General features: G+C 38.4%; 1 protein-coding gene across 2 annotated transcripts; it reads left to right on the top strand.

Moving 5' to 3' along the window:
* Positions 1-315: 315 nt before the first annotated feature.
* Positions 316-5,467, top strand: SCG2 (secretogranin II; the record flags this gene model as incomplete). Of its 2 annotated transcripts, XM_082658391.1 has the most annotated exons (3): positions 316-408; positions 3,603-4,560; positions 4,681-5,467. In XM_082658391.1, the coding sequence occupies exons 2-3, from the start codon at positions 3,617-3,619 to the stop codon at positions 5,465-5,467; spliced, it is 1,731 nt and encodes a 576-aa protein (XP_082514517.1). In that variant the 5' UTR covers positions 316-408; positions 3,603-3,616. The 2 variants fall into 2 exon arrangements, with proteins under 2 accessions (XP_082514517.1, XP_082514516.1); XM_082658390.1 differs by having other exon boundaries at positions 3,603-5,467.
* Positions 5,468-13,793: the final 8,326 nt, after the last annotated feature.

Raw genomic sequence — 13,793 nt, forward strand, 5'->3', positions numbered from 1 at the left:
ATCACAAGCTATTAGAACATAGACGAGATTATATTGCAATTAGCCATGTCTACCTGATGGATTTTTCTTTCTAAGGGAAATCGTGCAAAGCATTTTATTTCAAGCCTCAAAGATTTTGATAAAAGAAAAAAAAGGAAACTGCAGTTTTTGCCACAAAAAGACAGGTGGCGTAAGCATGCAACTTTTTTTTTTTTTTTAAGATATATAAAGTGCTTATTTTCTCTCTGAAGAAGCTCGCCTATGCTCGGGTTTGTGGCTGAGCCGGTGACGTCAGTGTGGCAGTGCAGTGTCAGGCGCGGCGGCCCCCTATAAGCCGAGGAGCTGTCCGGGTGCTGAAACGGTCCGAGCAGCTCACGCAGCGGGCCAGGAGGAACGTGCTGTGGACGTTCTCTGCCATATAAAAAAGAGGTAAGACTGCTTTTCCCTTTGATTTACTTGAAAGTTCTAAATTGCGTGTTCTCTCCTTAATTCTTAGCTAAGAAGAAAAAGACCGTTTGGCAAGCTTGTCTCTATAGAATAGCTGAACAGCAACCTGCTGCTCATCAGCCAGTGTAAGGACACTATATATGTGTACATATATATGATTGAATCTGTGATTTATACCACTTGCTGTTAGGTATTTACTAACCATAGTGCTATTTACATAATCATATATAAGAAGCATGAAAAAGTTTAGGATATTTGTGTCAATACACATTATTAATGTAAAGTTAACCAAGCCTGATATTTTGTTTCTTTCCTTAATTTATTGTTTCTTCCCCTAAGAACCAGATACAAGGCCAAGGATATAATTTATATGCTTAATATTCTTAACAGTAGGTTTCCAATGATTCAAAGGCTGTTAAACATGTTAGTGATAGAAGTAACCAATTTTGGAATTAGGTTTTTTTCCCCCTTTGACATTTACCTTGCAAGAGCTCAAAGTTAACTAACTATATAAAATTATTTTCCTAATTGGTATACTCTGAAAAGGCTTACATTATTATTTCCTAGTTTTAGTCCTAGGAAGGTAAGATTAGAATGGGCTTCCTTGTTTATTCAGGGTGAAATATTATCTTGGGTTACAGGTTGGATATGACCATGGATTACAGAGAGATCATAATTTGGAATGTATGAGGAAACCATTGATAACTGTAAAAACTATTATTATTATGCTTTGGTTGAAAGAGGTTGTGTAATATTTTGCTAAATATTTTGAATGGGACAAGTGTTTCTTTTTTCTGCATCCTAACTAGTTGAATTGCTCAAATTTGATATATCCAACTGCATTTGTTAATGCTCTAGTCTAATTTCAATAGAAAAGACAGTTTAACTTACAAGGCTTTAGTTCAAACTCTATATAAAATATTAGAGCTGTTGAAACCACCTTCACTACTTAGATGAGCTGCTACCTGGGAAAGAAATCCCTTGAGTCTTACTCAAAGGCAATAACTATGTCATCCAAACTGAATCTGAATAAATGACCAAACAGTAGCTCTCGTTAGGCTGTGGTTTAAATAGCTGCATTGGGTATTTTGCCCCAACTCCACAGCGAAGCCCACCTACAAGATAATGATTTTAAAGACCAGCACATAACCATCTGTTAAAAATACTTCAGGATAATGGTCTCAAAGAAAATAAGTTCACTAAGATTCTTAAAACTACTAGTCCAAATGCCAATGTTGAAAATTGATTTCCAAATCTAAATTAATCCTGAAATAGTATAAAGAAGAATGCATAATGTACTTTTACTCAAACCTAAGAATTTATGAATACAATTTCCTTTAGTAAACATTGATTCATAGCAAATATTTTAGAAGTTTTCTCTGACATGCCTTTAAAGATTTTCCTTTCAGTAAATTAAGTAGTCAAGTTAATGGGGATCTTTTAAATAAATGTATATATTTACTAACTAATTTTAATAATCATTTTAAGAAATAAATATGTGCTAAAGAAATTTCTGTAATTACAACTTTTTTTAGGTTCTAAAAACTGAGAACATTATTTAAATACCAATATAATCTAGTGAACAATGATATTTTCTACAATTGATGTCTAAGCTAGTAGATAATTGTACCTACATAACTTAGCTTATATATCACAAAACCATAATTCAGGTAAAATATCATGAACAAACATAAAATTCTTTTACATTTACTTTATTTGTAACAAAAATTGCAACCTAAACCTATTAAAATAGGTTTAAATGCTATCAATGCCAAATGTAATATATGTAAAAACTAATCCTTTTGCTAATTCATACATGAGACTATCAGGGCTTGGAGAAAAAAAATGAATGAAAAATTTTAAGTAGGAAGAATTCAACACATTGTCTGTATTTATCTAAATTGGGAGTTTCATAGTGGTTATTTTAAGATTTTCTAACAGTATGAGTCATTTAAGATTTCATAGGTCCACACCCAAATAGACACAGACATAAGTCAAGCTGAATCTGAACGCTCACAAGTTCAGAAATAGACTGGTTAAGAAAGCTTATGTTCTCTCTGTAGCATCTGTTATTATTTACTATACACTCTTGAGGGCTGAGGAAAAATATAACCATGATTGCATTTTACAAGACAGTCACAATAAAATTATTAGAAGAAATATGGAGTGCAGATATTTTAAAACAGTTTATATTTTAGTACATTTACACTGAAATAAACTTCACTGGATATCATGGATTTATTATTTTTTTGTAACTCTGGCTATTGTGCTTGTGTGTCCTGACAATACCCTGGAGTGTTATTACATGTCAATCAAGATGAGTAATTATAAAATACCGACTTCTAATTTAAATATTTTGGAATTCAATGGGTAAATAAATACTGCTTTGGGGATATTTAAAGAAAAACTTCATTAGGTTTACTTACTAGCTGGGACTTGAGAAGACCCATATTCTGGAGGTCATTAAGGTATAGACCTTCCAAAATTAATAGTATGATTTAGTGGCAGAGTGAGAACAAGTTATTTCTGAAAATGTATGTGAATGGGACTCATCCACAAGATAATTCAGTATGATTAACATTAACATGGTGTATCACTTCATCATATATAGTAATGTCACTGCTGCTTTCTGTGTTTCTACAACAAATTAGATGGACAATTCAGGAACTAAATCACATGGTTTTTGATAAGGAGATAACTCTGTGTGTGTGTGTGTGTGTGTGTGTGTGTGTGTGTGTGTACATGCATGTTTTAAATTAAGCCAGCTAATTTTTTTGCCAGTGATTTCAGAAGGAATGCTGTACAAGATAACTAAAACTCATCTTGGAAAGTCTTTATTTAACAGGAACAATGCATACTACAAAACAAACAACATGTTTTATAAATTAAAAAATAAAATTTGAGAAACTTCCTATCAGTGTTTTTGCTATTATTTTAACCAAGAGAATGGCATACAAATTTGATGCAAATGGCTAACAATTTTGCTAAAGATTCCTGTGGTTAGCTTGTGAGGATTGTGTAGGAAATATTTATAGATTTTAAAAAGAGTCATCCTAAATTAATGTGGAATAATCTCTACTATGGTTTCTTTTTCCCTCAATGGTCAATAACCTCTTTTGCTATAGCGTCTATTAGTCTGTTTCATTTGTGTTAACTCATGTTTTCTGTGCTTTAAGGAAATCTTTCAAACATGGCAGAAGCTAAGACTCACTGGCTTGGAGCAGCCCTGTCTCTCATCTCTTTAATTTTCCTCCTCTCTGAGGCTGAAGCAGCTTCATTTCAGAGAAACAAGCTGCTTCAGAAGGAACCAGATATCAGATTGGAAAACGTCCAAAGGTTTCCCAGTCCTGAAATGATCAGGGCTTTGGAGTACATAGAAAAGCTCCGACAACAAGCTCACAAAGAAGAAAGCAGCCTAGACTACAATCCCTACCAAGGTGTCTCTGTTCCCCTTCAGCAAAAAGAAAATGGTGACTTGCCAGAAAGTTCAAGGGATTCCCTGAGTGAAGATGAGTGGTTGAAGGTAATACTTGAAGCTTTGAGACAGGCTGAAAATGAGCCCCCGTCTGCACCAAAAGAAAACAAGCCGTATACCTTGAATTCAGAAAAGAACTTTCCAGTGGACATGCCTGATGATTATGAGACTCAACAGTGGCCGGAGAGAAAGCTCAAGCACATGAGATTCCCTCCTACATATGAAGAGAATTCCAGGGACAACCCCTTTAAACGCACAAATGAAATAGTAGAGGAACAATACACTCCTCAAAGCCTTGCTACGTTGGAATCTGTCTTCCAAGAGCTGGGGAAACTGACGGGACCAAACAACCAGAAGCGTGAGAGGGTTGACGAGGAGCAAAAACTTTACACAGATGATGAAGATGATATCTACAAGGCTAATAACATTGCCTATGAAGACGTGGTTGGGGGAGAAGATTGGAACCCAGTAGAGGAAAAAATAGAGAGTCAAACCCAGGAAGAGGTAAGAGACAGCAAAGAGAATACAGAAAAAAATGAACAAATCAATGATGAAATGAAGCGTTCAGGGCAGCTGGGCCTCCAGGATGAAGATTTCCAGAAAGAGAGTAAAGACCAACTCTCAGATGATGTCTCCAAAGTAATTGCCTATCTGAAAAGGTTAGTGAATGTTGCGGGAAGTGGGAGGTCACAGAATGGGGAAAACGGGGAAAGAGCAACCAGGCTTTTTGAGAAACCACTTGATTCTCAATCTATTTATCAGCTGATTGAAATCTCAAGGAATTTACAAATACCCCCTGAAGACTTAATTGACATGCTCAAAACTGGAGAGAAGCCAAATGTATCCGTGGAACCAGAGCAGGAGCTTGAAATTCCCCTTGACCCTGAAGACATCTCAGAGGTTGACTTAGACCATCCAGATCTGTTCCAAAATAAGATGTTCTCCAAGAATGGCTACCCCAAAACACCTGGTCGTGCTGTGGCAGAGGCTCTACCAGATGGGCTCAGTGTTGAGGACATTTTAAATCTTTTAGGGATGGAAAATGCAGCAAATCAAAAGCCTCCATATTTTCCCAATCAGTATAACCGAGAGAAGGTTCTGTCAAGACTCCCCTATGGTCCTGGAAGGTCTAAAGCAAACCAACTTCCCAAAGCTGTCTGGATGCCAGATGTTGGAAACAGACAAATGGCATATGAAAAGCTGAATGACAAGGATCAAGAATTAGGAGAATACTTGGCCAAGATGCTAGTTAAATATCCTGAGATCATGAATTCAAACCAAGTGAAGCGAGTTCCTAGTCAAGGCTCATCTGAAGATGATCTACAGGAAGAGAACCAAATCGAGCAGGCCCTCAAAGAGAGTTTGAATCAACACAGCTCTCAGGAGACTGACAAACTGGCCTTGGTAAGCAAAAGGCTCCCTGTGGGGTCCCCGAAGAGTGACGATATCCCCAACAGACAGTACTTGGATGAAGATCTGTTAATGAAAGTGCTGGAATACCTCAACCAAGAAAAGGCAGAAAAGGGAAGGGAGCATATTGCTAAGAGAGCAATGGAAAATATGTAAGCAGCTTTCATTAATTGCCCTACTTTCACCCCTCCCACCCCAAGCAAACACCAACATTTCTCTTTAGTGTGTTGACTTCTATCTTGTTAACACTGTTATACCTTTAAATGATGTACAGGCAGGTGATTCCATTTCACTGGGGTGTCTACTTCACTAGCTCTGAGCTGTTCTCGTGTATGGATATGTGTAAATGTTATGACTTCTGAATAAAAATACTAATCATATCCCTTATTCAAGAAAGATATCTATGATAGTGTTTAATAGTGTATCTAATGGCTGTGGCATTGTTGATGCTCACATATGACAAAGAGTGTCCTATAATTCTCTTGAAAGTTTTTAATACTTATTGAATTATTTTGTTACTGTCTGTAGTGTTTTGTGGAGTATTGGAGCAAAAAACAAATAAAGCATTATAAATATATAGTTTTATTTATAAGGCCTTTTCTATTGTGTGTTTTGTTGTTGATTAATAAATGTTATTTCTGGACAACTGTGGGTTATTCATTCTGGAAAACCAGAGACGGTGACTATGGAGCAAGCAGTATGGAGCTAAAAGAGAAAAGCATCACCTTCCACAGTCTATCCAGGTAAGAAATAAGGAATTTAAACATATGACCATACTGCACATTTGTAGAATGCAACATCCTCTAGCAGCCCACTACCTAACGCTTGCCTGTAGTTTTTCTCATATTTATGATTATGGAATAAGACTTTTGGTATCATATTTGTACCTTTTACCCTTGATTTATATAAATGCAAACATTTAAGTCTTCCATAACCAGCACTGAAAAAGAAGAGATGTGTACGGGGCGGTCAGAAACAGTTATAGCAATCTATTATATTGGAAGCAATCTACCTATTCTCAGGTCACCCTGGTCCCCAGAAGACAAGGCTGCTACTATTTTGTATGGTTTGAGAGGGGCCAAAGGATCCCCAAACTGACTGTCAGGTAAGTGAATGGCTTAGGCACAGTGGGAACACCTCAGCTGCCCTCTCTCTTGTCCACGTGTTAGAGAGAATCCTGAGTGGGCTAAGCAGTACATAATTGTTATGATGTGCGTCACTTCAGGGGTAGATGTTATCAGCATCCTGATATATCAACAGGGAATCAACAACAACAGCAGCAAGAAAATATATAGAGCAACAAAGCAACAGTGGTCGTAAAAAACCGAGGAAATAAATCAGAGTTACTATTTACTGAATATTTATTTTGCACCAGGCACGATACTAAACACTTTATCTCATTCAGTTTGTACTGTATCACTGTCAAGGATCACTTATTATCACCCTTTTACATCAGAAAAAGCAAAACTCAGAAAATTTAAATAACTTCCCCCAAGTCACCCAATATTATAAATTGCCAAAGCCTGTGTTCTTAACCACTTCACTACACTGCCTCTCTGGGGAGGGCCGTTTCAGCTGAGGGATGGGGCATTGGATGTGGGGTGGTGGGAGGCTTATGTAGTTTCAGTATGGGTCACTTCCAAGGGAGGCCAGTTGTGTGTGTGTGTGTGTGTGTGTGTGTGTGTGTGTGTGTGTGTGTGTGTGTGTGTGTGATAGGTGGGGGGGAGGGACAATCCTGGAATGATTAAAAGGCAATGAGAAGGCCCTGCACACCTTGGGGAAAACACTAATTGTAGGGTTTCCTATTTTGTAATTTTGCCCAGACTCTTTTCTGTCCAATTATCATACACTTTCATGGAATTCTAGAATCTATAATCTAAGACCTTAGAGGGGAATTGTCTCTACAGTGTTTCTAATAAGTGGTTTTTACTCAAATACCTCATGGGGCAGTACTATGAATTTAAGATTATGGAGAGATCCAGGATATTTGTGCAGCTTAAAGTCTAAGTACATATTTATATGCCTTGCTTTGCAGATGTTCACATACACCACCTGCCCATTACATTTTCTCTTTGATTTTCTGTTTCATGCAGCCAGCCACTCCTAGTAACCTAAATCAGTCACATGACTCTCTCCATGCTTGCCCTAAGCAAAATGAGACCTTGGCACATGTCCACCCAACAGTGACATGTGATGTGTGAATGTTCTTCACTGTGATGTGTGAATGTTCTACGGGGAGGTTAGAAAACGAGAGCAAGTTAATTGACACAACACAGCTGATGAGGCCCCAGGCTAGGATTTACACACACATTAGTGGGCTGGCAAACCCTGCACTCATTCTGCTACACTGTGCTGCTTTTTCTCAAAGTCTCAGTTACAGTTGAAATTCCCTGATTCTCTAACAGTGACATTTCTGGCATCAGGATTGGCAGTTGGGGAAATATATTAATTTGGGATATATATTCTTTACCTGACTTCTCTCAGACACTAGTCAGCAAGCATCTTTGCCTTTTTGCAGCATCACCATATACCCAGCTATTGAGTCATCAGATTTATTTATTTCTGATCTAAAGGTATTTTTTCGTAAGTGTTTTAGTACATTGCTTACTAGCATAAGAAATTAAGCTCTAAGTATCATTCAAGGATGTGGATGACAAACTAGTTGGGATTAGGGCAACACTGCCCTTTTCCCTGGCAAGAAGACTCCTTCAGCAGAAGTCAGGAAGTAGCTTGAGCCCTCCTCACAAATGCCCCCTACAGGCCACCGTTGGAAGGGTGCACTATGACTGTACCCCTTTGTAGGAGTCCATGCCTTGACAGGAGTCAGATGGCCTAGCACTCTGTATGCTTTTGGCAAGACCACAACCTACCAACCCTTCCCTTCCTTCCAGCCTCTTGACCCTACCTATTTTGGGGACAGTTAGGACTAAGCTGATGGTTCCCTTTATAAAAAGCCTTCCAAGTCATCCCTCATTTCCCATATTGACACCTCCAAACTTTGTATATCACTTCTTTGGACCCCAATTCCCACTCTGTCCCATATCCTATATCTTTTTTCATTTGTCTTTGATACTCAAGGTCAGTCATCAGCAAAATCCCCTGCATCCTCAAACTCTTCTGTGAATGTTTTTTTTAACCTTCTTTCTCTGGGGAAAACCTACCTCTCCTCTGAGTTTCCTGTTTCCCCTGAAACTCTCTTTTTCCTCTTTGCTGCTTACAGTACATCTTCTCTCTTCCATAAAAACATCCGACTTTGAATCTCATGCCATCACTTACTACCCACCCTTTACTCCCCACTGTTGCAGAATCTACTGCCCCAGGTCACTTACCCTTATGCATTAAATATAGGTCCTGATCACTGTCACTTTTTCTAGCACTGCTACTGTGTTCATACTTGTTGTTTTCAATATTCATAAAGATGATCTTTCCAATATTTTCCAGGCTCCATCCTCCATCAGCTATTCACTTGCATGTTATGTCCTTGCTCTTTTCCTTACTAATAACTGCAATGTATCCTAAAACTGAATTCCAAACATTTTACTCTAACAACCACCTTCTATATTTCCATGGTACTGCCTCTAGTACCTTAATACCAGTAATCCCCCACACCCACCAAAAATGTAACCTATGGATCCTACCATCTTTCCACTCTCTCTTATCCCCTTTATTCTTCACCACCCACATTGCCAAGTTTAAATTTCATGGTTCATCATTATAGTCATTCCTTTGTAAACATTAACTCCCTTCTGTCTCTTGTGTTTCATTGTAAATTCTTTGCTAAACAAGAATTCTAGTAAAGTCCAATTCTCCACCCACTCTTACCTTCTCTCCTACAACTGCATGATCTGGCTCTGAGTTTCCTAGTACTCTCTTCATTACTCTCTTTTCTGCCTGCACTGGCTTTCTCACTGTTCCTTGAATATGCCTCAAGAGTTTTGCAATTGCTGTTTCCTCCTTCAGAAGTGCTATTTCCCCAAATATCTACATGGTTTTCCCTCTTACTTCCTTCAAGTTTTCTGTACAAATATTGACTTCTTGATGCCACTCTTTCTAAAATTTCAACTCCTACACACTTTTCCTGTCTCCATTCATTGCCTGATTTTTTATCCTTAGCACTTTTATCTAACATTCTTAATTTTCACTTTTATTTTTTTTTATTGTCTACTCCTCCACCACTAGCATGTAATCTCCCTGAGGGTAGGTATTGTTTGTTTTATTCATTGTGGTATCTCTAGCTTCCTAGAACAGTTACTGGAATATAAAAAATGTACAGAAAATAGATATTGACCAAATGAATGAATTGAGAATGAAGAAATAAGGGAGAAAAGATAGGAGAGAAGGAAGAATGGAACTTGACTTTAAATTTAGAATAGTGGGACTAGGAACCAAGATGGCAGAGTAGAAGGACTTGCTCTCACTTCCACTTGTGAGAACACCAGAATCACAACTAGCTGTTGGACAATCATTGACAGGAAGACACTGGAACTCACCAAAAAAGATACCCCACATCCAAAAACAAAGGAGAAGCCACAATGAGATGGTAGGATTGGTGCAATCACAGTAAAATCAAACCTCATAACTGCTGGATGGGTGACTCACAGATGGGAGAACACTTATACCACAGAAGTCCACCCACTGGAATGAAGGTGCTGAGCCCCACAACAGGCTTCCCAATCTGGAGGTCTGGCAACAGGAGGAAGAATTTCTAGAGAATCAGACTTTGAAGCCTGGTGGGATTTGATTGCAGGACTTCAACAGGACTGGAGAAAACAGAGACTCCACTCTTGGAGGGCACCCACATAGTAGTATGCACATTGGGACCCAGCAGAAGGAGCAGTGACCCCACGGGAGACTGAACTAGACCTACCTGTTAGTGTTGGAGGGTCTCTTGCAGAGGTGGGAGGTGGCTGTGACTCACTGTGGGGACAAGGACACTGGCAGCAGAAGTTCTGGGAAATACTCCTTGGCATGAGCCCTCGCAGAGTCTGTCATTAGACCCAACAAAGAGCCCAAGTAGACTCCAGTGTTGGGTTACCTCAGGCCACACAACCGACAGGGAAGGAACCCAGCCCCACCCATCAGCAGTCAAGTGGATTAAAGTTTTACTGAGCACAACCCAACAGAGCAACAGTCAGCTCTACCCACCACCAGTCCCTCCCATTAGGAAACTTACACAAGCCTCTTAGAGAGCCTCATCCACCAGAGGGCAGATAGCAGAAGCAAGAAGAACTACAATCCTGCAGCTGGTGGAACAAAAACCACATTCACGGAAAGACAGACAAGACGAAATGGCAGAGGGCTATGTACCAGATGAAGGAACAAGATAAAACCCCAGAAAAACAACTAAATGAAGTGGAGATAGGCAACCTTCCAGAAAAAGAATTCAGAATAATGATAGTGAAGATGATCCAGGACCTCAGAAAAAGAATGGAGGCAAAGATCGAGAAGATGCAAGAAATGTTTAACAAAGACCTAGAAGAATTAAAGAACAAACAAACAGAGATGAGCGATACAATAATTGAAATGAAAACTACACTAGAAGGAATCAATAGCAGAATAACTGAGGCGGAAGAATGGATAAGTGACCTGGAAGACAGAATGGTGGAATTCACTGCTGCAGAACAGAATAAAGAAAAAAGAATGAAAAGAAATGAAGACAGCCTAAGAGACCTCTGGGACAACATTAAACAGAACAATATTCACATTGTAGGGGTCCCAGAAGGAGAAGAGGGAGAGAAAGGATGAGAGAAAATATTTGAAGAGGTTATACTCGAAAATTTCCCTAGCATGGGAAAAGAAATCGCCACCCAAGTCCAGGAAGTGCAGTGAGTCACATACAGGATAAACCCAAGGAGAAACACAATGAGACACATAGTAATCAAATTGGAAAAATTAAAGACAAAGAAAAATTATTGAAAGCAGCAAGGAAAAAAATGACAAATAACATGCAAGAGAACTCCCATAAGTTAACAGCTGATTTCTCAGCAAAAAAGCTACAAGCCAGAAGAGAGTGGCATGATATAATTAAAGTGATGAAAGGGAAGAAACTACAACCAAGATTACTCTACCCAGCAAGGATCTCATTCAGATTTGATGGAGAAATCAAAAGCTTTACAGACAAGTAAAAGCTAAGAGAATTCAGCACCAACAAATTAGCTCTATAACAAATGTTAAAGGAACTTCTCTAAGTGGGAACCACAAGAGAAGAAAAAGACCTACAAAAACAAACCCAAAACAATTAAGAAAATGGTCATAGGAACACACATATCGATAATTACCTTAAACGTGAATGGATTAAATGCTCCAAGTAAAAGACATAGGCTTGCTGAATGGATACAAAAACAAGACCCAGGGCTTCCCTGGTGGCACAGTGGTTGAGAGTCTGCCTACCGATGCAGGGGACACGGGTTTGTGCCCAGGTCCGGGAAGATCCCACATGCCACGGAGTGGCTGGGCCCGTGAGCCATGGCCACTGAGCCTCTGCATCCGGAGCCTGTGCTCTGCAATGGGAGAGGCCACAACAGTGAGAGACCCGCGTACTGCAAAAAAAAAAAAAAAAGAAATGAAGTACAGGGAAGAAAACGTAAAAAACACAAACACATGGAAGCTAAACAATGTGTTACTAAATAACTAAGAGATCACTGAAGAAATCAAAGAGGAAATCAAAATATACCTAGATACAAATGACAATGAAAACACGATGATCCAAAACCTATGGGATGCAGCAAAGGCAGTTCTAAGAGGGAAGATTATAGCTATACAAGCCTACCTCAAGAAACAAGAAAAATCTCAAATAAAAAATCTAACCTTACACTTAAAGGAACTAGAGAAAGAAGAACAAACAAAACCCAAAGTTAGCAGAAGGAAAGAAATCATAAAAATCAGAGCAGAAATAAATGAAATACAAACAAAGAAAACAATAGCAAAGATCAATAAAACTAAAAGCTGATTCTTTGAGAAGATAAACAAAATTGATTAGCCAGACTCATCAAGAAAAAGAGGGAGAGGACTCAAATCAGTAAATTAGGAATGAAAAAGGAGAAGTTACAACAGACACTGCAGAAATACAAAACATCCTAAGAGACTACTACAAGCAACTTTATGCGAATAAAATGGACAACCTGGAGGAAATGGACAAATTCTTAGAAAGGTATAACCTTCCAAGACTGAACCAGGAAGAAATAGAAAATATGAACAGAACAATCACAAGTAATGAAATTGAAACTGTGATTAAAAAATCTTCCAACAAACAGAAGTCCAGGACCAGATGGCTTCACAGGTGAATTCTATTAAACATTTAGAAAAGAGCTAGCACCCATTCTTCTCAAACTCTTCTAAAAAATTGTGGAGGAAGGGACATTCCCAAACTCATTCTATGAGGCCACCATCACCCTGATACCAAAACCAGACAAAGATACTACAAAAAAAAACCATACAGACCAACATCACTGATGAATATAGATTCAAAAATCTTCAACAAAATACTAGCAAACAGAATCCAACAACACATTAAAGGAATCATACACCATGATCAAGTGGATTTATCCCAGGGATGCAAGGATTCTTCAATATACGCAAATCAGTTAATGTGATACACCATATTAACAAATTGAAGAAGAAAAACCATATGATCATCTCAATAGATGCAGAAAAAGCTTTTGACAAAATTCAACACCCATTTATGATAAAAACTCTCCAGAAAGTGGGCATAGAGGGAACCTACCTCAACATAATAAGGCCATATATGACAAACCCACAGCAAACATCATTCTCAATGGTGAAAAAGTGACAACATTTCCTCTAAGATCAGGAATGAGACAAGGATGTCCCCTCTCACCACTATTTTTCAACATAGTTTTGGAAGTCCTAGCCATGGTAATCAGAGAAGAAAAAGAAATAAAAGGAATACAAATTGGAAAAGAAGAAGTAAAACTGTCGCTGTCTGCAGATGACGTGATACTATACATAGATAATCCTTAAGATGCCACCAGAAAACTTCTAGAGCTAATCAATGAATTTGGTAAAGTGGCAGGATACAAAATTAATGTACAGAAATCTCTTGCATTCCTATACACTAATGATGAAAAATCTGAAAGAGAAATTAAGGAAACACTCCCATTTACCATTGTAACAATAAGAATCAAACACCTAGGAATAAACCTACCTAGAGAGACAGAAGACCTGTATGCAGAAACCTATAAGACACTGATGAAAGAAATTAAAGATGATACCAACAGATTGAGAGATATACCATGTTCCTGGATTGCAAGAATCAATATTGTGAAAATGACTATACTACCCAAATCAACCTACAGATTCAATGCAATCCCTATCAAATTACTAATGGAATTTTTTACAGAGCTAGAACAAAAAATCTTAAAATTTGTATGGAGACACAAAAGACCCCGAATAGCCCAAGCAGTACTGAGGGAGAAAAGTGGAGCTGGAGGAATCAGACTCCCTGACTTCAGACTATACTACA

This window comes from Grampus griseus, assembly GCF_964374135.1.
Source record: "Grampus griseus genome assembly, chromosome: 7".
Lineage (NCBI taxonomy): Eukaryota > Metazoa > Chordata > Mammalia > Artiodactyla > Delphinidae > Grampus > Grampus griseus.